Source organism: Dermacentor andersoni, chromosome 11 (assembly GCF_023375885.2).
Source record: "Dermacentor andersoni chromosome 11, qqDerAnde1_hic_scaffold, whole genome shotgun sequence".
NCBI lineage: Eukaryota > Metazoa > Arthropoda > Arachnida > Ixodida > Ixodidae > Dermacentor > Dermacentor andersoni.
Genome location: NC_092824.1, coordinates 35,040,180 through 35,067,900, shown reverse-complemented (window position 1 = coordinate 35,067,900; position 27,721 = coordinate 35,040,180). Strand labels below are relative to the sequence as shown.

The window sequence follows — 27,721 nt, the reverse complement described above, 5'->3', positions numbered from 1 at the left end:
AAGTATGTTAAGACACAAATGAAAAGTGTCACATTGGATACAATAACTGCAGTAGTACTATCTCGTCTGTATCTCAAATACTTGTTGCCTGAGTATCTTGTATCGTATCATGATACAACTGCAAGGCATCTTTGCCCAGCCCTGCTTGTTACTTCCTGTTGGTGCCAGGTGCACTGATACAGTAACTCCAGTCAATCCAAGCACACTGTGCAGCCTTCAATAAAGGCAACGAGTGAAATGCAGTCATGACATAAATGCTGTGATGTTTGCATTGAGCAACGACTCGTGGATGCAAGCAACTTAATTGTGCATGGGAATGTGAAGTTACATAAAACTGCTACCCCGAGCCACTTGCGGCAAGTACAGAGAACTTACAGCTTGCAGCAACATTAAAATTTGCTTCTAATGTGCAGAGTTCGGCACTTTACATACCACCACAGAAAGGACACCGCAGTGGCAAAAAAAATGCAGCATTGTGCCAAAATGTACATTTAGACAACTCACATCTATCCACATTCTTCAGCAATGATTTTAATGCTCACAATGACAGCATAGAGTACAGCACAACGAGCTGTCATGTGTATGCAAAGCACGCATCATCTTAAGCCAGGTCTGGCCTGGTGCTGTCATTTAAATATGGTTCAACAGAGAAGCAATTCTCTGTTGACGTCTGAGAAGCAAGAAGTACAGACACTGCAAGGCAACCAAATGACGCCATCTGGATTTGTTATCACTATGAGCACAGTCGAAGTGTGCGAATTCTGACTCAACTAATTTAACATCCTAGTTAATTACACCAACCTGAAGACTCGTTTCCCATTATGCCTTCAAGGCATTTTGAAGCTCCCAAATTCAAACCAGACTTTCAGAAAATTCAAGCATTTTTGCTGCTATGATGTGATAGCAAGAACGGAACCTATGACTCCTGCGTGTATTCGCAGCTTTCATGACTGCACAGGCACACTTTCCCCGTTTCTCTATGGAACCTGGCAATGACCACACAATACAGAAATAAAAAGGTTTTGTGCCTATACATATAGAGTGGAACCTCGTTGATACGTTCTTCGCTGTTGGGTTTTCCTGACTGCCATGTAGAATTTTCACAGTCCCAACCTAAAGCCCATTGAAGCTCGTGTATTATGTTCCCGTTTCATGTGTCGCTATTCTGTAATGTTCCCGCATCTTACGCTACGTTTGAATGTGGCGGTCAGGCAAATTTAGTGGTGCAGAGGCAAATTTGGTCTTGTACATCACTACGAAGACGAATAAGATATGCCCGTGGTTAAGACTGCCATGAAATGCTGAAAGTATGCGATCGTCAGTCCTGATATGACTGCCTCAGCACAGTTGTGGTTCTCACAGGTTTCCTTAAGTAAGCTTCTCCACATACAGCCATGCTACGTAGTGAAGGATATTGGGAGTGAAACGGGGCCACGGTCGCTGAATATAGTATGCGTCCTACGTGTGCAAGCGCCATCTCTCATCACAGTACGAGTGCTGAGGCATTTAATAACTGTACTGGCGGCCGTTCGGAGCTGTTTCTGACATTTATGTGGTCGATTTGGGCCTTTCTCACTGTTATGTTTTCCTGGCTGTTATGTTTATTTCCTACAGTCCCCTGAAAAACGTATCAACAAGGTTTAGTAACCATGTCTTATTAGACTTCAACCAATTCAAAGTTCAGGTATAGTCTAAACAAAAATTTTGTGTGCCTGGAAGTTTGAATAAACACAAGTAAACTGCAAAAATCAACAGATCACAGATGTAAGCACACTTCTCTGGATCGTCAGGCTATGATCGATGATGGACTGCAAAACATTATTTCTAATGCACAATGCAGGTGAACATAATGGCAAATGTAAGCAAGCACCACTCTAAAAACAATGTGCAATATACATATATATAAAACAAACACAATATAACAAAGTAAGGCCCAAGCTATAGAAACGTCAGTTGCCTTTAACTATGTCTGTTGTCTCTAGTACTTTGCGTTGACACAAATTATATAATTGATCAGCAAAACTATGTTAAAAATCATAACAATAAACAATAAAGCAAAAAATATTGCAGTCATCTATTTACCTTGTTTCACACATTCTTCTTTACTTTTTATCTACAGTTCTAAAAATCTTAACTTCTCAAGTCTGAATTTAAATGGCATTCCCAAGCAACTGGCATTGCTGTGAATGAGAAGAAAGAATTCAAGAATCGCATAAAAATCTTAAATTTTTACATGACACATGATCCATATTATGAAATTAGCAATAAAAGTGTTGTTTCTGCAAAACAATCTTTCTTAAATGGACACAGAAGAGAAAATATATTAAATTACACTGCAATAAAAGATGAAAACATAATCTGGCAAGTCTTGTGGACTTTTCGTGTGTCTATGTAACAGTCATCCATACATAATATTCAAGATATGTGATAATCTACAGAAATCCATGACATCAGGTTGTCGTTGCTGTGGGGTGGACACCAAATGCAATGGGGAAAGTTGAGGTTTTGTTTTATCTAGTAATAAACAACATTTCCCCAACCAAAATGATGTTGAGACAATATTGGAAAAGTAGTCTACAACCAAGGCTGAATCAGTGCTTCCTTCTGTTGTCCTTTTAATTGGCATACATATTCTGGCATTGCAATGATTTCACTGTTGCCGACAGTAAAAGGCCTCAAGCTGCAAAAGAGCTCACTTCATAATGCACACTGTCGAAAAAGTGATAAGAGCGGTATAAAAGTGATATAAAAGTGATAAAACCTACGCCCTAAGTGCATGGTAAGTGACTAATGTTAAACCTGTCTAAGTGTAAAGCTTTGCAAAGTATCATTAATGGCAATCGGGTAGCCTCACTTCCATAGAGACGACTCAGTAAATTAGTCTGACAGCAGTGCTTTCAGTGCTAAAAACAAACATTCGCTTTCAAGACAGAAATTTGTGACAGGAAATTTTACCTGACTAAGAATTGTGCATTCTAGGCTGGCATTAGAGTGAAGGTAGCCGGATACACAGAAGAAAAGCACAGAGCAGCAGGTCACAACGGAGCCACAGTTAACACACTTGTTTTTCCCACAGAGACTGAAGTCTGCTAGATAACCAGCATCAGCTGATGACAGCAAAAGAAATTACTCAAAAACCTTGTTTGAGCATGCATTCAACCATTAAAAAAAAATAAGACTTGAGGCTTTCACCCGCTTTTTTTTCTACTCTTTCCGTTTACTGCGAGACCACAACGAAAGAGCTTTTGCCAGTGCAGAACTTCAACCTTGCCTCATTTGTGAGCACACAGTTTCTTTTTCTTGACTCTGTAATGACTAGCCTGGTAAAACTTCCTTTGCCAACAAACAGAAGTTTGACATGCAATTATGAAAGCATTACCTTACCCTACTCATTATGTGACACCAGGCAACATGGTATATCCTTCTTTTACCAATTATAGAACAGTTATGGAAACACCCAACTGCATCACTCTGGTTTGCCTAGTTACCATGTGAAAGACGCATTTTTGAAACGGAGTCACATGCCCTCATTGTACCAATTCTCATTAACTCATGATGCAATGCTCACTGCCTTCAGTGCTGAATAAGCTTGCACTGTGTGCACAAAAGCTGTGTGCCACATTTTTCCAGTAACTACCATGAATGTTGAGAATGTCAGCAATGCACTCAATCGGCTTATACAGGTGCCATGACGGCAGCATCGAGTGCTTTAAGTGCTGGATGCACAGTTGGATGCGCTTCAAGCAATCACGCAAACCAAACAAAGCAGTTCATGATGACAACACAGAGCATTGTGCATGTCTGCAGCATCTGCACAAAAGCTGTGCACCACGTTTTCGTTACCATATTGAGCAAACATTGTGAACGATGTCTGCGAAATGCGTGCAATAAATTGGAGTGAACACTGTGAATGAAACTAAAGAGGTGTCATGATGGAAAGACGGAGTACTTTAAGTGGCTGAATAAGTTTTCAGTGCGTACACAAGAGCTCTGCACCATATTTTTCCCACGACTAACTACGCTAAACATTGTGAATGACATATTATGAACGATGCGTGCATTTGGACTTCAACACCCTGAACCAAGCAAATGAGTCATGATGGCAACACTGGGGCACTTTAAGTGCTGAATGAGTTTGCACTTCCAGCTCAAAAGCTGTGGGTCATGTTTTTCTGCTGACTGCAGCAACTGTTGATAACAATGTCTAAGTAATGCCTGCACATTTTTGAAGAGAATGGTGCAGTAAAACTACTGTGCGAAAAAAGGGGCAATAAAACACTCCAAAATGTCTATAGAGAACAAGTTTGATGTGTAGGTGAAAGAATTAAATTTGATGCTAGTACATCGCATACCATTTTTTCTTTCTTTTTTCACAGCTCACAAGAAAGGATAAAATGCACCCCAACCTCCCACAAAACAAGCAACATTCATTACGCATATTTGCTGAAGTTAGCAACTCAGCCAATCACACATTCTAGCGTATCACCCCTATTAGTCCATTTGAATTTCGAAAGCAATGTCCTTACAAGTAGATGAGCATGTGACAAAGCAACAGCCATAACCTCGCGTGCACCACTTGCTCAAAAGACATCTGGTTTTCGACAGCCATGCTCATAAAATCCAAGTAAGTGTGCGCTTTGAAGGCAAGTGCAAAACCACTTTTTCAGAAATGGCTGGCAGTTTGGCCACACCTATGGCGATTCCCATGGAACGGCAGCGGTGAAAAACTGGACAAGGAAACGATGCAGACGACACAAGTGCTCCTGTCGTCTGCATCTTTTGTTCCTCCTGTCTTTCAGCACTGCTGTTTCACGAAATTTCAAACCAACTAGACCCAATCTTCACCTTCATCTAGGCTGCTTTTACTGTTCTCACAAATTAGCCCATCTAGCCATTACTAGCTGCAAACAAGCAAAGGTGACGGCAAGTGTCAGGACGAGGTGGGTTCAGCTAATGTAACAGGTGGGTTGCACAATAAACAACGCTGATGACCACGCAGGTCTTTTTGATGTGGTCAGCAGCCACTGCGGGCGGCCCAGTGGCGCTCGAGGTAAGCGGAGAGGGACTCAGGGGGCCGACAGAACTCGGTCCTGCCGTTTCGCACCCTCGTCCAGCGCTTGCCCTCCATGTCGTAGCCTGCGACCACCGTATGTGAGGCACGTTAGTTGAAAATGTTTAACAGTGACAGCTGTTACAGGATCTTCTGTGATTTACAGTGAGATAAAACATTGAGCACAACCCTTACGAGGTGCCAGCCTGAATAGAGAAAACTACAAAGACCCCTTACTTCTGAATGCAAACAAGATATCATGGTGATAGGACCCACATTTTTGCTGCCGTATGCATTTAAACAAGCATTAGCAATGCACTTGTCATTTACTATCTGTTGACACCAAGATCATCTGTAGATCATCTCAGCCACTTAATTCACTCTGACGAGTGTTCCGGCTTTTTCATTCATCATGCGAGAAATATAGCAGCACATACAGAGAAACTGGCCTTTTCAATCACGCACAGCACTACAGTGCTTGCTACAGAAGGCTCTTAGTCTTCAGCGAAGTGTGTGCAAAGTGGTTCACCTTGTCGCAGTAGCCATTTCACTGCTTTTCAATGGATATGCAAAGGGATATGTTCTATTGCCTAGCCATTTGTGTGTCCAGCTGCCAAAACATACTCTCAATATTCTGTCACTTCAATAGAAGTGCCCAGGGTTAGTCCACCTGGTTCACAGCTGAAATGTCATGAGAATGTATCCCCCACAGAGATAAAATTTCTAATTTCTAATGGCATTATTGAATAAAGACAAGCAAACAAGCCACGGAGCTTGAAGACCCGTTCTAGATCCATGGGATAGGCAGTGCCATTAAAAAACTCACCACACCACAGGTTCTGCCCTAAACCTGCTGTGTACCACCCGAATACACTAAACTCCAGGCCTTACCACCAAAGTCATATAAACCATGCTACTAATACTAGGTCATTGTAAGCTAACATAATGAAACTAGCAGCAGTGCCTCGTAAAAGTTATTGCAACATTGTTGCCAAGAGCACAACTTTCACAATTGAAAAAAATGTTTCAACATTAGTAGAAAGAAGTGGCACCGCAAGATTGGAAACAAACAACCAGGCTACGAAAGTCACACTAACTGATAGTTGTTAGGAAAAATAAGTAATTGATAATATACAGCAACATGTGCTCCATTTGAACATGTAATGAAAAGTAGCTTGGAAAATTTAATATCATTTGCCTACGAAGAACTCGCAAATGCCATCTCCTAACATTGCTCAGTTCATTTCATTTCAAGTGAAGTGGCACACTTTAATGGCCGACTGCTATTCCCGTTACAGTAGTGGACTATGCAAATGACACCAACAGACAAAAGTATTTCTAAGTGCTAATTTTATTTCATGTTGTTACAATAAATATATATGGCCACAAGGGAAGGTAAACAAAAGTCTGATTTTACTTCATGATGTCGCAATAAATATATCGCCACGAGGGAAGGTAAACAAAATTATGCGAGTCCCGTTTTGCAGTTTAGTGCTTTTTCGTGTACTTTATTCAGTCTAGCTTCTTTTCATGCATATTATTGTTTCCCCTTCTGTTATGGGCTTATATTGAATGTCACATGATCAAATGAAATCAGCTGCTAGACGCTCTTTTCTTTGTTTGTGTCCTTTTTTTTTGTTTGAAAAGCCCTTAAGTACTACATTTATTGATTTGTTAAATGACTTATTTATTTATTTAATTATTTATTGGGTCTAATACAAAGTAACGCTATGGCTGTGAGACACGCCATAATGGATGGCTCCGGATGAACTCTGTACGCCTGAGGTTCCCTAATTTGCACTTAAATCTAATTAAGTTAGGGATGTTACATTTTAATTCCATGAAAATGCAGCAGTCATGGCCAGGAATGGAACATGGGATCTCGTGCTTAACTGCAGGACACCATGGGATTAGGCCACAGACGCAGGTCAAGTTCTATGTCACAGTGCAAGAAAATCCTTGAAATATAATGCAATGCTCCAATTTTCTTTTCATTTAGGCATCCAGAAGTGACTTCACGAAGCCCAGTGCACGTGTGGTGGCTCCTCGTGCAAGAGCACGGTGGACGCACAGTTAAGAGCCCAAAGAAGGACTCACTGTGTGCGAGCAGACTCATGTACTGGCACAGGGCATGCAGCAGAAGGCGCTCGAAGCTGCTGGCCAGCTGGTAGCGCTGCTCCCCACGGGGCTCGCGCTCAAAGCTCAGGCACAGCTCAGACTCCAGCAGGCACAGCGTGCCCTGCACGCACAGACACGGTCGGCCACTCAGTGCCGGTGGCCCCGGGGCGTTCACCAATGTAGAAAAACTGTACACTCTTCATGATGCAATTCTGCCACACGAAAATAACGGTCATCAAACTGCATTTAAGGCGTAGCAGGACAGGTTTTGGTGCCGCAGTGGTTCGATTCGGGAGAGGGCTATTGTGGAGACGATTCCAGAGAGCAGTATTCGAGAGGCGCTGGTGTGAGAAGGCCATGCTGCGAATAGACTGGTTATGTCAGCGATGACATCGTCCATGCCACTGCGAATGCAACACTGCAGTCAGTGAAGAACGGACGCGTCTCGGTGTACTGTAATACCCCGGTGCGCTGAAATGGTGCGTTGTACAACACTAAAGAGATGGCTTCAAATGGAGTGGCCCATCAATCAGTGAAGAGCGATGGAGCATGCAAACCAAAGGTGGTTGAGCGCAGGGAACCATGAACACAAACGAAGACACACTGGACGGCTTTTGTCCTCGTGTTTCTCTGTGCTCAACCAACTTTGGTCAAGATGCAACAACAAGCCCACATCGTCACTCTTGTCAGCATGTAAAGCTACTTCAGCCAAAAGACAAGAACTGCGATGGTGGCCAAGACACTCGAATGACAAGAAGCTTTGCTTTATATCAGCGATCATCTTCGATGATTCCTGGACAATTTTTCGTTTCTTGAATGTGCCTTGCATACTTTACTGTCAGGTACACCACAAGAAACTGAGTGAGGAGACTCAGGGGAATGTGGGCGCTTGATTTTAGTAAGAACCTTATGAAGCCGACAAATAATGAGTACTCAACTGCACTAAACTTGAATATGTGGCGCCAACTTGGGATCCGTATCAAAGTAACTTAAGGGCCCCTCGCCCGGTCTGGCCATTTTGAGCTGACAAGCACAGCTGTCAGCTCATTGCGCAATAACAATTGTGTCTGCAAAGTATTACATCGCTACGCGCCGCGGAAAGATCCAAAATTTCAATCCGAACGCCGTTTCCCTCTTCACTCGCGGCTGCCACGCTCCAAGCCGGACGGGTGACGTAATCGTGCCCCTGCGCCTACGCAACCGTGTCCACAGCGTGACGTCACCCGTGATGACACGTGACTTTGAGAATTATTCAAGACAACATTTGTTATCTGTGCGATCTGTTGCTTGAATTGACGAATTGAAGTTTAGAGAAATAACAAAACACACAAATAGAATTTCTATGTGGTCTTTGTTTTACTTAGCATCGAAGCAACAGAGATGTAATTCCGATTCGTCTGCTTGTTTCCACGGTTGTGTGCTCACGTGCGCAGGTACCGAAACTATGCCATTTTCTACCATGTTCCAGCGTGATCACGCTCTGCGATCCGCTTGTTCTGCCTCAGTATTCGTGCAGCACTGAGTTACACCGCTGGTCATGTTTCCTTGTGCACAGAGCGCAAAATCGTGCGCTGCACGAATGAGACAACAGGCTCGCGCCCAACGTCATCAAAAGACGTGCCTAGTGCAGAAAAAAAAATAAAAGCGAGGAGCAAAAAAAAAAGAAAAGAAAAAAACGAAGGCGGGCCTGTGACGTATGCATCATGCGATCCTCGAGGTCCGGTATGGGAGAATGCAGGGAAGGAATTTCGCTTGCAGAGGCTAGACGGGGCGAGTGGACAGAGCGTCTAGCTTGGCAGTGGAGCCTGCCTGCTGAAATCATGGGTTCACGGCACTGAAATATTTCTATCTCGGCTAGTAATGAGCCAATTTGAAAAATGTTTGCAGCAGAATGCTCCCTAGATGACACATAACTTCCAGCGTATAACCAAAATTTGCTATGGGGCCTGGTGAGGGACCCTTTAATACAATCTTTAGAAATGGTACAAAATGACTTGGTTCATTTTGTGCCGTCGAACTACAAGAGAACCGCAGGCACAGCATTAATGAAAGCTAACCTTCAACTACCTTCCCTTGCTTCATGCCATGTGATGTTCTGCCTAAGCCCCTTTCACAAACTATGTATATTATTATCCTTGTCTATGCAATCTTTTTGTCCATGCTCCCCATTACATTTCACATCGTGTAGACCATGCTCGTAAGGTTGGCATCCCAGTATGCAAGACCAATTCATCATACTGTGAAAATCTAATGATTGGAACTACCTACCTGCACCACTAGCAACAATCCTAAACCATGACAAATTTGTGAATGTGTTAACCAATATTTTGTAACGTTTCTTTGTCATGCTTCTGTTTCTTATATAATATTGTATTGTCAGACAATATTTTCTAACATTGTCTGTTGTGCTTTTGTTTTGTTCTAGCAGATATTGTTTAATTAGGAACACTCTAAAGGCTTTATTAAATTCATTATCCTGTTCTGTATCATTATTAACCCCTTCTCTGTAATGTCTGGTGACCCTGATGGTAAAATAAATAAATTAATTAAAATTAAGCAAGTGTTACATGTTTGTAAAACATTAAGGCAAAAGCCTGATGAAAACACTGGCAAGATGAGCGGCGGCGGAGCGAGCTGTCAAACGCGCAAGCAGTGGCACGCACATGTCTCTGTGACCACGTGACGTGTGTGATCAGGCATGCATAGGCACACCTTTAGTAAGCCAGAACCGTGGAGAAGCCATGGCTTCAGGGAAGCGTGCTCGTATCGCACCCCCGAGACATGGGTTCAATTCCCACCCAGACCGAAATGTGCCGAATTTTCTTTTCAAAGCCACTAATTCACTTTGTTTACAGGAACCTCCCTGAGAAATGTGATGTCAATATGAGCATCTGTTGACGTGACTTCACGCTTCGCAGCGTCGGCCATTTTTCGTCACGGCGCAGTTTGGCCAAGGTCACTGCCAACATAGACACCTAAGACTTACGCCTTAAATATAAATAAATGAGGCCAAGGTAAGCATACGGAGACTGCTTCCTTAATTGAAGTGTAGACCCAGGACCTCCGCATGACATTTGTGACGCTCTACAATTTGAGCCAGAGCAGTAGCCATCCCTCCATCCGTTTATTGGGTATTTGTGAAGCCAAGAATATGGGTTGTTGCAGGAGGTTGTGGGCTTGGCTCCGACCAAATGCGAGATGCATTTTCTTCTCCTGTTATTTAGCTTTTTTCCTCTATTAAGAATGTGAACCTTATCAGCAATTTAACCCTCATTTGTAATTATAATTCTACATTTCAATCAAGGAGACCGGTAATTTCCCCTACATGCTTTCCTTGCATTCGTAGTCTGTTGTTTTCCTATGGTAGTGAGAAGCTGAGAAACATACAGTGTTCCAATAAGAAGATGCCCGGCGATAAAGTTAACCCTTTGAAGGTCTATTTTTTTCACCACACGCGACCGCTCAGGGTCGATTTTCTTTTACTCCAGATTCCAATTCTTCTTAGGGACTTAATTAAAAAAAAAATATTCAGCGTAATTTTTCTAGGGTGACCGTAAAGCGAGAAAAAAATATTTTGCGTTGCTATATATCTACTCTTCATTCATGAATAACAACAATAAGAAAGGAAATAAACTTATAAGAATAAAAAATTTGATGCTTTGTTAGAGCTTAAGGCTTTGAAAATGCGCACACGAGAATATTTCGCAAGATTGAAATGTTCCTGCTCTTACACTAATATGTACATCTATAGCATAATGCAACTGCGTAAGTGCGTGCACTCGAGAAAATTGTGCGCTTGTGTGCCCATCAAAAAAACAAAACGTGTAAAAAACTTCCACTAATCTTCATCTTATCGCCAACCAGAGACAACTAGCTTTCGCAAGCCTCAAAAAAAAAAAAAAAAAAAGCAACGAAAACGCATGCCCGGTGGCATCCTTGCTATGCGCACCCCTGCGAGCACTAAATGAGTGAGAAACAAGTGGTCACCCTTTGAGCAATTGGTAACGAGATGGTAACGAGCAAGAAGCCGAAATGGCCCACAAGAACAAAACCCAAACCGTGGCGCACCCGTGCGCGCGCCAATACGCGAGCGGTAGTGTATAGATGTGCGGAAGCAAACTAGCTCTAATACAAACCGTGCAACGAAAACCGAGAGAGGGAGGCGCGAGAAAAAAATTCCCTGCATTCCCACATAGTGGGAGCACATGACAGAAAAGAAAAAGTTAGGAAATTGGCGCGCTTTTTAAATGTACAGACGGCGCCGCAAATATACAGCATCGGCCATTTTTGGACTTCTTCGCAGCGCCGTATATATACGTCATTGACCCTCAAAGGGTTAAACAGGGGGAACAAAAGCAAGGTTGACACGTATTATTATGTGGCAAAATTACACTCTAAAGGGCGTACAAAGTCATTAAACATGGTGTGTTTTAAGTGAGTGCATTGAACGGCCATGCTATATTCCACACTTAAGTGATGATGCCCCGACGTGCATCTGCTAAACTCAACTGGGAGCAACCCACAAAACTGAAACTTCCACTCCACTTCTCAGATTCAGATATGTAAGCACAACTCTGAGTCCTATGCTAAGAGCCTCTTCACATTTCAAGGTTAGATAAATTCTACCCTGGTAAGATCTTTGTGTTGCACATATATTTGAAACGTAAATCCTGCACACTGTTACATGGAAAGAAGAGTGTCAATGCCCAAGAGAGCAAGCCAATTGCTTGGCTGGTGCAGTTACATGCTACGGAGCGACACATGGACCTATGAATGAGTGGCATGGCATACTGGGGGGGCAAGTAACTACCTGCAGTTATTTAAAGTGAATGTAGAATAGAGTAGGTCTCTAAGAGCACTCAGTTAAAACCCTTTCACATTTGTGCAGGCGTGTGAGAAAGGTTGGGATGGAACCACCACAAAGTGATCAGTACCAGCAGGACTGGGTAAGAGTTGACAAGAAACACTCATACAGACACGTGTTAGTAACAGCAGCTTGAATCCAGCTGAGGCAGAAGGGCTGGATTGCTGATTTCTAAATGGATGTCTGACACACCCCTCGCTGGAGGTGCGTTTCCTTCATCACTGCGGTGCTTTTTTCTTTGTCCCTCGGATCATTGTTAATGCACTGGCGCTCGGATGACACAGTGGCCCTGTGCACCATGCATAATGCCCACAGAAGTCGGGCAGCCACCCATCACCGGGCTGAACCTTTTCTTTCTTTCTCTGCCGATGTGCTCGTGACAAGGCGTCTTCTGCTTTCAAGAAATGAAGCAGCTGGTGACATTCCATCTTCTGTGATGCAGCTGTAGAAACTGAACGAGGAAAGGGAGTGAAAGAAAGGTACGGGAAAGAGATGACGAGAGTGCTCGGGGGTCCCCTGTAACCAAGAACTGCAGTCACAGGAGTCTCATCACATAATGAACCCAATTCGTGATTTATTTATTATTTATTTATTTATTTATTTATTGAGTGAGTGATTCATTTAGCATAGCATAAAATACTACAAGAAAGCATCCAATCTAGCTTTGGCGCAACCTAAGAATGACTTGAGTGAGTCACTTAAGGTTGACCTAGAGTATACCATAACACCATGCTTCATTTGAAGGGAATCAGACAACTAATAAAGGCAACATTTTCATTTCTGCCCCATGCAACGGCCTTGGAGCGACTGTTTGGTACAATGAATGCGTATTCACTGCACACATATGCTGAGGGACAAGTGTACAAAACTTTTTCAAATGTTCCTTTCAGCTGAAAGCTGGCGGGGGTGACTAAAAATGAAAACATTTGAAGACTGCCACACCAATTGCGCATAGGCAGCAACTTCACCGTCTTGTGCCTGTCACACCCAATGCTGCTGCGAGTACTCACTAGGGGGACGCGCTGCTTCCTCAACAGGCTCCGTAGTGCTGCGTCCAGCCTCTGGAAGCAGCCACCAGAGGTGGGAAGACTACTGGTCACTTCGTCGGCAATTTTATCGGGCTCATGGTCCTCAACCAGAGGCTGCGCCTGTCCTTTGGAGTTGAGCACTTCATCCCAGACCTGCGTGACATAAGTGTGGTTCCATCAATACTTTAAACAAAGAAAAAGAAGCAAAGGTGAATAGTGGTGACGAAATAAAGGAGAATCACTTGGATGCGTTACATTCCTATCTGTTACATTTTCACAGATTTTACATTCTGAAGCACCAATACTATATTGTTTCCACAGGGCCATGTGTATTCGCTCCCCATTTCTAAGAATTTTCTCCCTGGTTATGTCCAAAAGCTGCTACAGCACACCACCGCGGCTGCATCGTCCAGCAGTGGCACCTATTATAACCACCGCATCTCATCGTTGAGAACGGTCACGTCACAAAACTTGTCATGTAGCACAGAAGGAGTATCAAACCTGTGTCCAGATCATCACTTGTCGGTAACCTAAACATGGCTCATGAAGATGAAAGCCAGGAGAAGGTGGGCCAAAGCACAAGGAGTCACTCCACATCCATGTTTGCAGAAGCTGTCTCGTGACCTTCGCTACCTTGTGCAGTCGCTTCGATCATGCTATAAGGCTTCACGGAAACTGAAAAGGGGATGTGAGTGCTTAACCCTTTCAGGGTCAATGACGTAAATATACTGCGCCGCGAACAAGTTCAAAATGGTCAATGCCATATATTTATGGCACTGTCTGTACGTTTAAAAAGTGCACCTACTTCCTAACTTTTTCTTTTCTGTCATGTGCTGCCACTATGTGGGAATACGGGGAATTTTTTTCTCGCGCCTCTGCCTCTCAGTTTTCATTGCACGGTTTGTATTAGAGCTAGTTTGCTTCCACACGTCTATACACTACAGCTCGCGCACGCGGGCGGCAGTTTGGGTTTTGTTCTGCGGGCGGTTTCAGCTTCTTGTGGTTGCGAAACTGATGGCTATCTCGTTACCAATCGCTCAAAGGGCGACTGCTTGTTTCTCACTTGTTTAGTGCTCACAGGGCTACGCATAGGAAGGATGCCGCCGTGCATGCTTCCCGTTTTCTTTTTTTTTGAGACTTGCGAAAACTAATTGCCTCTGTTTGGTGATAAGATGAAGATTAACAGAAGTTTGTTACACATTTTGCTTTTTTGACGGGCACACAACCGCACAGTTTCCTTGAGTGCACGCACCTATGCAGTTCGATTACGCTATGGATGTACATATTAGTGTAAGAGCAGGAACATTGGAATCTTGTGAAATGTTCTCGTGTGTGCATTTTCAAAGCCTTGAACTACGTGTATAACAATACATCAAATATTTAATTCTTATAAGTTTATTACATTTTTTATTGCCGTTATTCATGAATGAAGAGTACATATATACCAATGCAAAATATTTTTTTCTCACTTTACGGTCACCCTAGAGTTACGGTAAATTTTTTTCGAAATAAGTCCCTAAGAAGAATTGGAATCTGCAATAAAAAAAATCTACCCTGGTCGGTCGCATATGGCTAAAAAAATTGACCCTCGAAGGGTTAAAAAGGCTGCTACATGTATTACCAAAAAATTCGACCCAAGCACCAGATGAAAAATACAAGCTTCATTAGGGTGATTCACAGTTACTATGAGTGCTTGAAAAATTTTTATGTTTAATCTAACTGTCAGGCAATGAATGATAGCAAGCATTACTGAGCAGGTTTCAAATAGCTTTTCTCTTAGGCTTCCAATTTAACTTCAAATAATGTATTGTGTAAGAGTACCTTTTTGTCTCATCAGTGGAGCAGTTGTTAATGGTTGTGGGTTTTCGTAGCTCACACATTATTTTTCCACGGTCCCCCAAAAGAATGTATCAATGGAGTTCTTCAAATAAAATGGCAGTTTCTTTATGCAGGAGCGCATGCCTGCACATTAGCATGTTTCAGCACATACTAGCACAGGCACATAATGCAATAACAGAGGATGTAGTCAAAAATATATGGCTTCAATACACTAATGTCTATGCATTAATGCACTGAATGCTAGTGCACCAAAAGCATTGATGTATCGAGCACAGCTGTGATGACTACATTAATATATTCCTGCTTTTAAACTTGCAGAGACACGGCCACAAGAATGTAGATGTAGCCAAACATTAACTAGGTAAATTGGAAATGTTGAATTATTAGCTCAAAAAAATGTACCCTGTAGTTTATTTTTTTTTCAATCCCTTCACTTGGCGTAATGCAGAATTTAGCTTCATGAATACATCTGGGCCATCTGTACCCTACCATGCCTAGCCATAGCTGAAAACAAGTTTCTTTAAAGGACACTAAAGAAAAAAATACTTTTTGCTATATTAGTGATGTATCATTCTACAATACCAGAACAGCTGCTCTTACTGTGAGAAGAGGCCTGGTAAGCTAGAAAAAATGCAAAAAACAAAAGACGGGTGTCAATGCTGGCTTAAAGTTTTCGCACCCGCTCACCATGGCATCGTCAATTTTGACCGTGTCTCCAAGGGCCTAGATAAATTTTTATTGGTAAAGATGGACTAGACTGAACTTTTACTAAGCCCCAACAGCCCGAATATAAAAAAGTATCTTGGAATCAGTGACATCACACCAACGTACCAGCACAGGTTAGTTATGGTGCAAAATTCATGCAATAACTTTGACCTTTATTTTCTATTCTAATCTTTCTAATAAGTGTTCCTTGAAGTTGTGACTCTCCTTTACAAGTGACAAGTCATTGTGTGAAAATTGCAATTTATTACTACTGTTCGTTTGATTTTTCTTTTTCTAATTTTACTGCCAACGGCAGCATGCGGCTTGTCACTCAACGCTTTTTGACTGCTTACCCATGCGATGGACCAGGTATACCCCCCCCCCCCCTCCTCTGGGCTGTCCTCCTCACTGCTGCCAAATGCATCCTATTTGCTGGCCTAATTTGCAAGCACTGCACTCGGCCTTCAGCACATTGTGTCTTACTCACACATATTATAGGACAACTTGACACACGTGGACCAATTGTAGGCACCAACTCTACCAACTGTGCCTCTACAATGTCCTCATCCTGCTGCACACATTTCAAATTCAGTGTAACACATGAACCAGCTAATCTAAACATGGATTCTCATCTTACCCCTTGAAACTCAGAGTGGTTCTTCTTAATTTGAAAGATTTCCCTGTGGCATAAGACATGTGAAGCATGTTATCTACACATGTATAATTGGTTTTGTCCGATGAAGCTCAGCAGTGATACATGGTGTGGACTATGGATCCATAGATGGCAGTCCGATCGCTGTCTTGGGTGTAGCTCCACTTTTGATGTGTAGCGGCGCCTCAATGGGTACAGTTCAGGACAAGTCCACAAGAAGATCGCTTCTTTCATGATGTCACTGCACTTCAATAATGTGCTGGATCCAGAATTCCCACATCCACTCGTGACAGACCCATTTTGTGGCAGAAATGTGGATGAAACAAATTAATTAAATTGTGGGGATTAACAGCCTAAAGCCAGACAGCAGGAAAAAATAGATGCCTCAGTGAAGGGTTTCAGACTAATTTTGACGACCCGAAGTTCTTAATTGCATACCTGAAGTATGCTGCATGAGCATTTTTGAATCTTATCCCAAAGTGAATCTGGTCACTGCAGTCAGGAAAATGAACTCATGGCATTGTGCTCGCCAGAAAAACACCCAGCTACTGAGCAACCACGGCGGGCGATGCATACAAAATGCCACCAGCATTTGTACCCAACCACCGTGATGCCATTCACTTGCCGGAATCATGGCTTTTGCAGAGCGCCAGGGCAGAGGGCTCACAATCTGTCCAACTCTGGATGAATGCTAGTTATGAGCAAACAGGGTAAAGTACTGGCCAAACAATTAGCATAATGCACGAGCCAAGAGCCCCAAGCTGGTGTCACAATCAGTATCGAATGCATGTAGCACAGGAACTGGGCACGCATAGTACCGTTTGGTTCTCCCACTGCGAATATATTCACAACACTGCAGCAACAGCATCACACATATTGTCTTGCATGCCACATCACTGCCTTCTGCCCAAAGTCTGTCTGCAGTTGCGGAACAATGCAGGCTAATGAGAAGAGCTGAGCGGCAGATGACTGCACACACCTCGTGGTTGTCCAGGTCAGCGAGCAACCGGGAGAAGGCAGAGACCGACTGGTGCACGAAGTCGTCGATGCTCAATTGTCCTGCAGCGTCCTCATCTTCCTCCGCAAGGGTGTGCAGGAAGCGCTCTGCATTCACATGCACGCTCATTTCATCTCGTCACGAAGGAGCCAATGCAACTGCCTTTGGCACAAATTTAACAATTCAGTGCCTGGTAGGAACGCTGTCAAGCATCTACTGGTCCAAGGTGGCATTCCAGTCACAGGAACCCAACTAAAAGAACACAAGTTCTTTGTCCTAGTAGTCATCATTACACTGGTTCAACAAAAAAGCTGTGTCTTATCTTGCAAAAAAAAAAAAAACATGTTGGCATTGACAGTGAGATTGAAGTAAAGAAGGCTCTTTTGGTGGACGGGCAAAGCACAAGAAACAGTGACAGAGAAAACACATGAAAAACACGGCACAAATTTGTTTGTCATGTTGTGTTTGTCATAATGTGCCATGTTCAGTGCATCACTTTGTGTTCATTTTCATAATGCTACACGACAAAACACAACACAATCACAAACAAATTTGAACTGTGATTGTTGTATTGCCTTTGTCTCCGTTTCTTGTGCAGGCCCCAACCATGAATCTAAATCAACTTGCCAAATTTCCAGCTCTTCTCAGAGACCTTGACCCTCAATGAACCGCGACCATTCTCTGAATTGACCCCTTTTGGAGGTTTCACTTTCAGAGAACAGTGATTGGATAAACCAGCGTGCTGATTGGGTAAACCAACGGGCAGAATGCCCATGACTCCAGTTAGGCATAGCTCCAGAGGCAGCTTTCATACAAAAAATGAAAATATACCCAAATTATTACACTCGAGCTTTGCTATAATAAAGCTGCATCCAACACAAAGCTACCTTCGTTATATACAATATTCATTTAAGCATTATTCATTACATTCTGATAATTACAGGAAGCAGTTTAGATTCACTTCATTATATGCGACAATATCTTACATCATGGTTTAACTGTATTATTAGTTTTTGTTTTGGAAACATATTACAAAAGATAAAGAACATTGCTTGATCCCACATTTACTCTTAAATTTAGGCATAGTCGGTGAGATTGAGAATATATACCCTGCTTCAGTACTCTGCTTCAGTACTCTGCTTCAGTAGTTCCGTGCAGCACAGTGGAAGCTACACGCTTCTGTGACCAATCTAGGGGTGAACACACCTTTAAAGGTGCCCTGTCGTCTGCTAGCGGCAAGTGCGGCAGCACAAGTGACGGGAGCAGCTACTAAGACTGCAACTGCGCAGCGAGGTAAGCTGTTGTGATAGCAGTGGTAGAAAATTTGTTCCATATCTGCCCTGACACCAGAAAGGACTGCTTTCCCAAGATACTTTGAGATAAAGAGGAGAAGGATGGTTGTGCAGAAGGCAAGAGAAGAGGGTGCAGAAGGGACACTCAGCCAGGCATGCCACACAGGATGGTGGCACCGTCTCATGAATCCTCTTGTAACATCCACTTGTACACTGTCTGCTCGCTGACATTCATAAGTGCAGCTGTTTTCTTAAATAGAATTTGTGCACGTTACCGCACTCTTTCCACACTGTTCCAAGCATTTCAATGCAAACTTATTTGCTCCTAACTTATTTGTTCCTTTCGTCTAAAAGAGCAGCTTGGAATGATACCACACAAGCAAGTCTGCGGACACAATTCTTGCAAACGAACAAACAATCAATCAATCAACTTTATTTCCTTTGGACAGAAGGAGTACGGGACTAAACGCGTGAGCAGCTTAACGAGGTCCCAAACCCGTTACAGTTGGCAAAACAGCAGGATGACGGTCAGTCATGCACAAAGAGTTCAATGAAGCACTAGCCAGGAGGGGGTCCTCCACAATTTTGTGATGTGCCAATTAGACGAATGAATTTAGCCAATGTCAAATCGTTTGCACTTTCTAAAATGCAAATTAATGTCTGTATGCCAGCACTACATTAATTTTGTTCACTTCATGTTTTCATTCGAACAAGCGAAGAACTCTATTTTCAGTATCACAGAGCCTCAACAAATATTTTATTAAAGAATGAAGCAAAATCATGCAATAAACTGCCCTGCAACCAACAGGAGCTTCCAAGTAAACACCTGCCGACAAGACCCCTTTGTCAAGGATATTGAGTAGCCCAACAGGTTCTGAACTGTAGCCCTACATCTCGCTGCACAAGAATCAGCACAAGCGTAGCCTTGGCTCTGCTGCACGAAACTGCTGAAACAGGTTTGCTTAGCGTAGAAGGTGATCTGACCCACAGAGATTGCTACAAAGATTACTAGAGGATGGCCTGGTGCTGCAATCGTTCAGCTAGCAAGCAAATTATGGTTATTACTTGGATTTGCTAATCTTCTTCCCTGTGGCTTCAAACATTCTTACGACATTGCTTGTTATTATCTACTCCAAGTTTCCAAGCACTCACAGTGTCTCTGGCCACATGTCCAATCATTGCGATTTGTAGCATTTATAATGCAATATTTCATCGAAAATCATCAACTTGTAAGATCACAAAGCTGTTTAAAGGCAAAAACTCAAAGTTAAGGCAAATCAATATACTGCTGCCAGTCATTACCAAGTTTGCAGCTTCCACAGACACTAGGGCACCAGAGTTTCCTCTAGTAATTTTTGTCCGAAAATATATGATTTGACGATGGTTACACAGCAGCACTGCAAGCCATTTTGTGAACTAAGCATACCGTTGTCGAGGCGCCGTACTTTTCTGGTAGAACGGTGCTTCCCGCGAGAGCTCAGCCCCAAGACGTCGCCACAGGCAGGCATTGACCGGCGCGCAGCGCGCCGTCGCGGCTCCAGAAGCGATGAGTGATGAACATGGACAACCAGTTCCACGGGCTCCTCGCCTTCATCATGACTATTAAACCTACAGGAAGGTTAACACAATCGTCATTTGTAACAGCCATCACACCCGCTCATGAAGGAAGGAATGTTAACAAGAGGCCCAACATGGTAATTTCGAAGGTTGACTGATTGACTACCTTTTTAAAAAGCTGTGACATAAAAAGAGGCATATTGGGATTTGTAGTAAACTATGTTCCTGCAATATCGAAATGGCTATCCTTACAATAAGAAGTCGCTCAGTATTCCAGACAAGAAGGAAAAACTAAAGCCAGGTGTCAACACGAGCCTGATGCTTCAACAATCAGCTTGCTGCGAGGTCATAGATTTCGACAGTGTCTGCTTGGCGTCTTGGGAAAGGACTACACCGCATTATAAGAGAACCACTGACTCATCTTGAAATGCTTCAAGAAGTATGACAACACACACAGAAATATGAGAAGGTGCTTTGAAATCAGTGACATCGCACTAATACACCAAAGCTCAAACCGCAAAAATTTAATCAGTCTTAAATTAATTCTCTTTAAACAATCTGCGGCATTTCTTTTATGCAAGGAGATCACTACTTACAGAGGAAATTGCAATTGAAGAAGACAAACAATTCTAGTACAATTCAAACTGTCTGCAACAAACAGGGTCTCCTATGTGGTGGCACTGACAATCTTAGAGGTCATACACTGAAGGGCACAACAGTGTGAAGTGAGTCACAGGGCTCCACACACACAAACACACACACACATGCATGCACGCATAGAAAATGTCTACAGAGCAGTGATAAATAACAGCAGCAGTGAGTTCTCTGACATTGTAGGCTAATTCAACCACAAGAACAGGAGAAGGCTGAAGTGGACTCAGACTAACAGCAAGAGTTATTGGCATAGGCGGGCTCATTTACACCGGTACACAAACACCATATAAGCACATACTTTCGGTAGACAAAGCCTAGAATGAGGAAAAATAGAGCAGAAACAGAAACTGCCAATACAAGTTCTTGTGAGGGAAAGTACAGGGGAAAGAGCCAAATTTTAATTTCTTTCATATTAATATGCGACCTAATAAGCACTGTTTCGTTTTGCTGCCATTATCTGTTCAGAAAATATCTGTTCTCAGTAATATCATGAGAAGCCAACAAACACTGACACCAAGGACAGCATAGGGGAAATTACTTGTGCTTAATAAATGAAGTAAAGAAACGATACATTAATGGAAATTGAAGTGAATGAAAAAACAACTCGCCGCAGGTGGGAACCGAACCCACAACCTTCGCATTGTGGGTTCGGTGCCCACCCGCGGCGAGTTGTTTTTTTATACACTTCAATTTCCATTATTGTATCGTTTCTTTACTTCATTTATTAAGCACAAGTAATTTCCCCTATGCTGTCCTTGGTGTCAGTGTTTGTTGGCTTCTCATGATATGACTAATAAAAATCGGGCCCCTCGGTTAACCCCCTTTCTTCTCGTTTGTTCTCAGTAAGTAACACTCTAGGTGTTTTCGAGCTAATCTGTCACTTAGCTGCACTTAACATTTCCTTCAATACTTTAAAGCTACAAAGTTCACTACAAAGAACTCCGTCATTGAGTTGTGCAGGTGAATTTTGACCACTAAGGTCAAAAGACAATACAGAAGTATAATACAGTCAATACATGAAATACAGTAGTCTTTGCTTTCTGCCCGTATCAAAATGTGGCCACTGTGGCCTGGATTCAATCCAATGAGCTCATGCTAAACAGCTTTCTACAGCCAGTGAGCTATGTGGCGACTTCTCAACGTTAGTTATAAGAAAAGAGAAATAATTTTTATGAAGAACACAAAAGGTGAAAACAGTCAGCTGAAGCAAAAAAAAAAAAAAAAAGAAAACTGGATACTGACGTGACAAACAGCCATGTGCGCCATTATATCAACACCTCAGCAACACAAATGCCAGTTTGGAAGAAAAAAAAAAAGAAAGCCTGAGCACTAGTTGAATGCTGGCGTTGATTATAACAAGATAAATAATTTTTGCGATACACGAGGTGGAGATAGTCCTTTGAAGCAAACAGCTCAGCTCAGAAGCCAAGCAGCGCGCCTTGTGATCCATCATTTCACCACCTCAAAAACAGAAATGCAAACTAGAAATTACTTTAATACAGCACTCAAATGCAGAATTTACGCAGTGGTGCAGAAAAAGCCACTGTCAGTGCTCCTGTGGTCGTTCTTCTTGAGAGCAAATTTCGCTACTGTATTTGTTGAAAAAAGAAACAAAGCAAAAGTTGTTTACGTTCAGAGTTAAAACTCGCGTGGTACAAGCATTCCCACCGGTTCACAAGTACTAGGTGGGCAGAGACCAACAAGTCATGTAAACAAGGAAACAGAAACCTCCTAGTTGCATTGCCTTATCTGGCTGCTGACAGCAAGAGCTTCAAGCGCACATCAGCAGTGGACGGTCTCTCCTGCTAACACCACTCTTCAGCCAATGATAAGAATGTGGTCCCCACTTGAGTCTTACTTTTGCACACATCAGCGATGTCCATTCAGTGTATCACCTGCTTCAAACGTCAGGCAACAAACAGAGAAGTGGGATGACCCTTTGTTGCATGTGCCTTAAAAGGAAGCTATTACATCACTAGCTCCTACCTAAAAAATGGGAACAGAAAATGTATTTTGCTCAGTAACCACTGTACTAAATTTGGAGCGATTTGTTGCATTTAAACAAAATAATATCTACTAGCTATCGGGAACAAGTTTCTTTTATTTAGAGCATCAGTTTTCTTTGACAAAAATGCAGCACAATATTCTCAGCAAGAAACTGAGGAGCCAAACATATGACTGTAACCCAGCAATAAAGAACGATATCACAGTTCTATAAACCGCATCTACTGAGACATTTAAAAAGTGGACAACATTGCTGTACCACTCAGAATTAAGCACTGCTCTGAAGTTTGCCAATAACTTCTAAGTAGGACTTTTGCAAAGCCCTTGTAAACATATTAAGTTTCGTACAAGCTGCAAACTCACACACCGCACAATTGTTCACTTTAGGTTATGCAACACAGTTTACAGAACTGCAATATCTGTCTTTGTTGCATAGTTACAAACTTCATGCCTCAACTTTTTTTTTTAACTGCCAATTTCCGCCAATTTCTGTAAAACCTATGTGGGCCTAAAATCAAAACTCTGCTTCAAACAACCATTACAGTCCCCCCCCCCCGCTTTCTCTCTTAAATTCTACAAACTCCATTCAAATCTTTTTTGCATTTCCCGAGCATCTTAATACGGAAATAGGAATTGGCCCTGAGCTAAATCCTCCGCTTAATTTACAATGAAATTGGAAAGTGATAATGCCAGTCAGTTCACGGTAGTAATTCTATGGCCATTTTGAAGAAACCCCGAAATTTTGGTTGGCCTATTATATTTATAATAGTATATTATTATACTACTACAAAGGACAGCATGCAGCCACCTGGTGACCAGCGACACGAAAAATTAGAATCTGGTACATTTTTGCAGAAAATTGGCATGTTCTCTTAAACAAATTCTTATACAACGATTAAGTATTGTTACTGGTTGGTATTGCTATTGCGGGAACAAATAGCTTTTGTTAAAGGCATTTATAATAATTTGTTTGTTCATGCGATCTTAAAGCATTTTATATCAAAACTATCATACCTTAGCATGTTTTTCTAAATAAACCTTCAGTTGGTAGACAGCATTCGTCCTGTGTTGCTTCTTTAGAACCTGCAGGCTGCTTAAAATGTTCGTTCATCACTCAGGATGTGCTTGTGAAAAGGCACTTTTCCATTATATTGCACACGCTGTCATCTGTATACAGTTGTTCACATAGAGCCTCATAATTCTTCTTTAGGCCCCGTTTTATTTAGCATGGGATAATTCAAACTTTGCAGAGCTCAAATGAAGATCTTGGGTCTCTTAAAGTTCTAATTAATGCAAGATGACATGTCTCAGGGTTTGTACAGGACACCCGACACAAAATTCAAGGTCAGTTCAAGGATCTCCAGGTTGCTGAATGCCAAAATTTAAGGAGGTTGAAACAAACTTCGGTCACACACAAACTAAAAAAAACATTCAAATCTCCTTCTTCCAGACCACAATTTTTTACAGATAAGCAGCCACAATTGCAGACGTGCTTCAAGCTCTTCAGCTGGCTTCTCAAACTCAACTTTCCCATTGTAATGATGTCAATCACACTGTGGCACATGGCATACTTCACTAGATGAAGATTGGTAGTGATCGTGGCTTCACCAAAGATACACTTCACATCAAAGACAAATGGCTGAAACTTTTTCCTGCAGGCATTTCTAGAGCCCAGAGGTGGTATTTTGGGCGATCACTTTTGAATTGATACTTTCGCTTTAGTGAGACTAGTGTCAGCGTATCGGCGTCTTTTGGTGACTGCGTTCCTGCCACTGTATTGCAACTACGCCCTTGACCACGGCCAGTCTGGAGCATGAGTCAGGTGTTCAAATGCCAGACACAAACTCCAAACTGGTCGCGACTTGGCACTCAGCCAAGAACGCTGTGGCCCGTAGATGCGGACACATCTGGCACTAGCCTCACAAAAATCTCGGAAAAGAGAAAGTACATATTGTTGAAAGTGATCTCCCGAGAATACCACTCCTGGCCTTAAAGATGAAGCCATGATAAAACAAACAAAAAACAATAGTCCGGCTCAGTCGTTGACCTGGGTTTGTTGAGCACCATGATGGCAATTCCATTTAAACGAGCCTGTTGTCAGTGGCTATGGACAAGTCAGACTGCAATCACCTAACGATATTCTCAAAACAGAATATACAGGACTGTTTCCAGATAGACGGTGTCCATGGCACAGCACCAACGCAGTTTATTACTTTGAATATTTATAACCTAAAGCTTTCAAAGAAATCAAGGAGTGCATATATTTTCAACGTTTTAAGGATCCTTGGATCTCTTTTCCCGAATTCAAGGGTTTTCAAGAATGTCAAAGAGGTGTAGGAACCCTGAATACTGCATTTTATTGGCTTAACCTTGTACCACATAGCGCTTCTCAGCTGAAAATATTTCAGCTGCACTTAATTGTGTCTGTTATGTGTGTCTAGAAAGTGCAATGTTACTTTCACAAAAGTCACTGGTACAGGGTGAAATTTGTGAACTTGTTACGGGAAACTGAAACTGGCTTTTGGCATAAAATGATACCTTTACATCAGCTTTATGTCATAATCTCGCATCCTACTGAAGCTTGTAAAATGGCTGATAGCGGAAGCATGGTAGTTGCAATTTGTGGACCTGACTGAATGAACTGATACAGACAAGGGTTAAACCTAGTTGGGAATGTTCACAGGGGCCTTCATTTTCTGAGATGATGTAGTGACATTTGGAAACTACAAAAAATACTAGTATGCAGACGCCTCTAGTTCCAATTTAGAAATTCAGATGTTATGTGCAGCAAAATCGTAACAACCAGCTGTAGAAGAGGTTAAAGGAGTGCTGACCAATATTTTAAAAGTTGTAGAGACTCAAGCTTTTCACATGTCCAAGGATCACAATTTAACAAATACGAAAGCTGGGAAATACTTATAATTTTGCACTGAAGTTTGTGTCGAAATGCTGCACTTGGGAGTGATTGACATTACCGTAACGTCAGAACACAGAGTGAAATTCCCTGGCTTCAACAGCATTAGGGCTAGGCATAATTTTGTAGTGAAAAGAGAAAAAAAAGAGGAGCACTGCATATGTTTCCTACGATTGAGCTTGCGTGTGGTAACCGAAGCCATCACAGAAATGAAGCAAGCAACTGCATAGCGGCGTCATGACGTAACCATCTCCGGTGTATCAAACATAAAACTGGTTTGTGGAGACAAGTATTATAATAAATTATGTAAGGTATTCCTTGCCAGTATTCTTTCTAAGGTTTAGCATGTTTGTTTGTTCACCCAATGCAAAAGAATAAAAAAGACGAGTTGAAGATGTCATGACAATCAAGAGCAGCCAAACACGGGAAACTCTTCGGAAGGAAGTGTCAGACGTTGTTCTTGTACTTGTACCACAAGTCTGCATGCAACATGTGCGTTTACTTATTGAATCATTAATTGCATGGCACTGTGATGCAGCTGTTTTAACAAGGTTAGACCTTGGCGCCTGCTTATGGGAAAATGCTCAAGTTAACTTGTGCAAAGGATGCAACACAAATATAAGTCATTAAACAGGACAGCTCACACCAACAGCAACTACGACTTCCCAACCAGCAGCCGTGTTATAAAGAGTAGCCATTCTACAAACTTCGTTACCAATCAGGGAATAGTGATTCCAGGGTACTGCAGTCTCCGCATAAGCTGTGCTTACTAGTTGGCAAAATCAATGTCGCGAGCCAGTTCATTTTTTTTTTTCCTTGGAGGATTCAATTAATCCTGTCATCTCCGTTGGTAACAGTGTTAAGTTTGCAATACTGTGCAGCAACCAGGGCCGATAAGCTGATATTACTGTGAGTCTATCTGATCGAAACTTTCCTCCAATAATAACCCTGTCGTTACCATGGGGGACGTATTCTCGGACGGTCGCTTTCGGAGGCAAGTTTCAGTGGGCGCTGATTGGCTAGTTGAGGAAACCCGCTCGAATCGTACGACGCGCCGTGTAGAAAAAGTGATAGCATCGCCGAAAGTGATCATACGAGAATACGTCCCCAGCACATGCATATTCCCTCGACAACACATCAGAAAAGCAGCAGCGCAGCGCAGAAAATATATCGCGAACCTACAGCAAGTTAGATGCAGTAGCTTCATTGCATCACTGCTCTGTAGAGTCCTTGTAATTTTAATCAGCGTTCCATGTACGTAGATTAATGCTTTTTGAGTGCGCGACAAATGCATTCCGTACAGTCAGGCTCCCCTGACCTTTACCTCCATAGCAGGTAAACGATCGGCTGAAAACGAGCGCTTGTGTCGAAAGCGGCAGGGAGGTGCTTCAGAGCGTAATCACTTTCCAGTCGCGCACCCTGCGAGCCCTAGTAACAGCTGTAGCAAAGCGATCTCCGCGGGCCAAGCAAGTATCCGCGCGGCCAACGACGCTACTCACCCGTCAAGGACATCGTAACTGGCCGCCGTCCCGTTGAAGGGGTCCTTCCCATTCGCTCCGTTTCGAATAACTCCCATGATGTTTCAAAGGCGCGCGTACGGTGCTTACTAGTCGCGGAGATATAACCGAGCGCGGCGTCTACAGCCCGAAGCGCAGCGCAAACTGACCACCTAACAGCAACAAAATTTTGCCAGACAAGCCCCTCTCCCTGCGATGTCGCGCCGTGTAAACAGTGGGTGTGTTCGTTTCACGGGTGGTGTGGCAATTTACGTCATGAGTTTATAAAACGTATAGTTTACACGCTTGCTGTGACAAGCTCTTAAAGTATTGTAAACATTTAGCACTTTAGTTAAGTACCAAACGATTTTTGCGCCATCTTTTACCTGTCTATAATAAAAAAATGTTTACTTTAGACTGCTGTAGACATCGATATATCTTTAGAATGTAATTTCAATTTGTAGTATAAATAGCATCCTAACTATAGCAAATCTTTATTTACTTAACCAATGAATTAGTAAGTTTCGCCAGCGCTCGGCAGGCTGCTCTGG

General features: G+C 42.5%; 1 protein-coding gene across 1 annotated transcript; it reads right to left on the bottom strand.

Moving 5' to 3' along the window:
- Positions 1-511: 511 nt before the first annotated feature.
- LOC126517797 (R3H domain-containing protein 4-like) lies at positions 512-27,425 on the bottom strand. Its single transcript, XM_050167593.3, has 6 exons — positions 27,174-27,425; positions 19,972-20,153; positions 17,236-17,360; positions 13,043-13,213; positions 7,148-7,289; positions 512-5,136 (listed from the first exon to the last, which is right to left on the bottom strand). The coding sequence occupies exons 1-6, from the start codon at positions 27,248-27,250 to the stop codon at positions 5,015-5,017; spliced, it is 819 nt and encodes a 272-aa protein (XP_050023550.1). The 5' UTR covers positions 27,251-27,425; the 3' UTR covers positions 512-5,014.
- Positions 27,426-27,721: the final 296 nt, after the last annotated feature.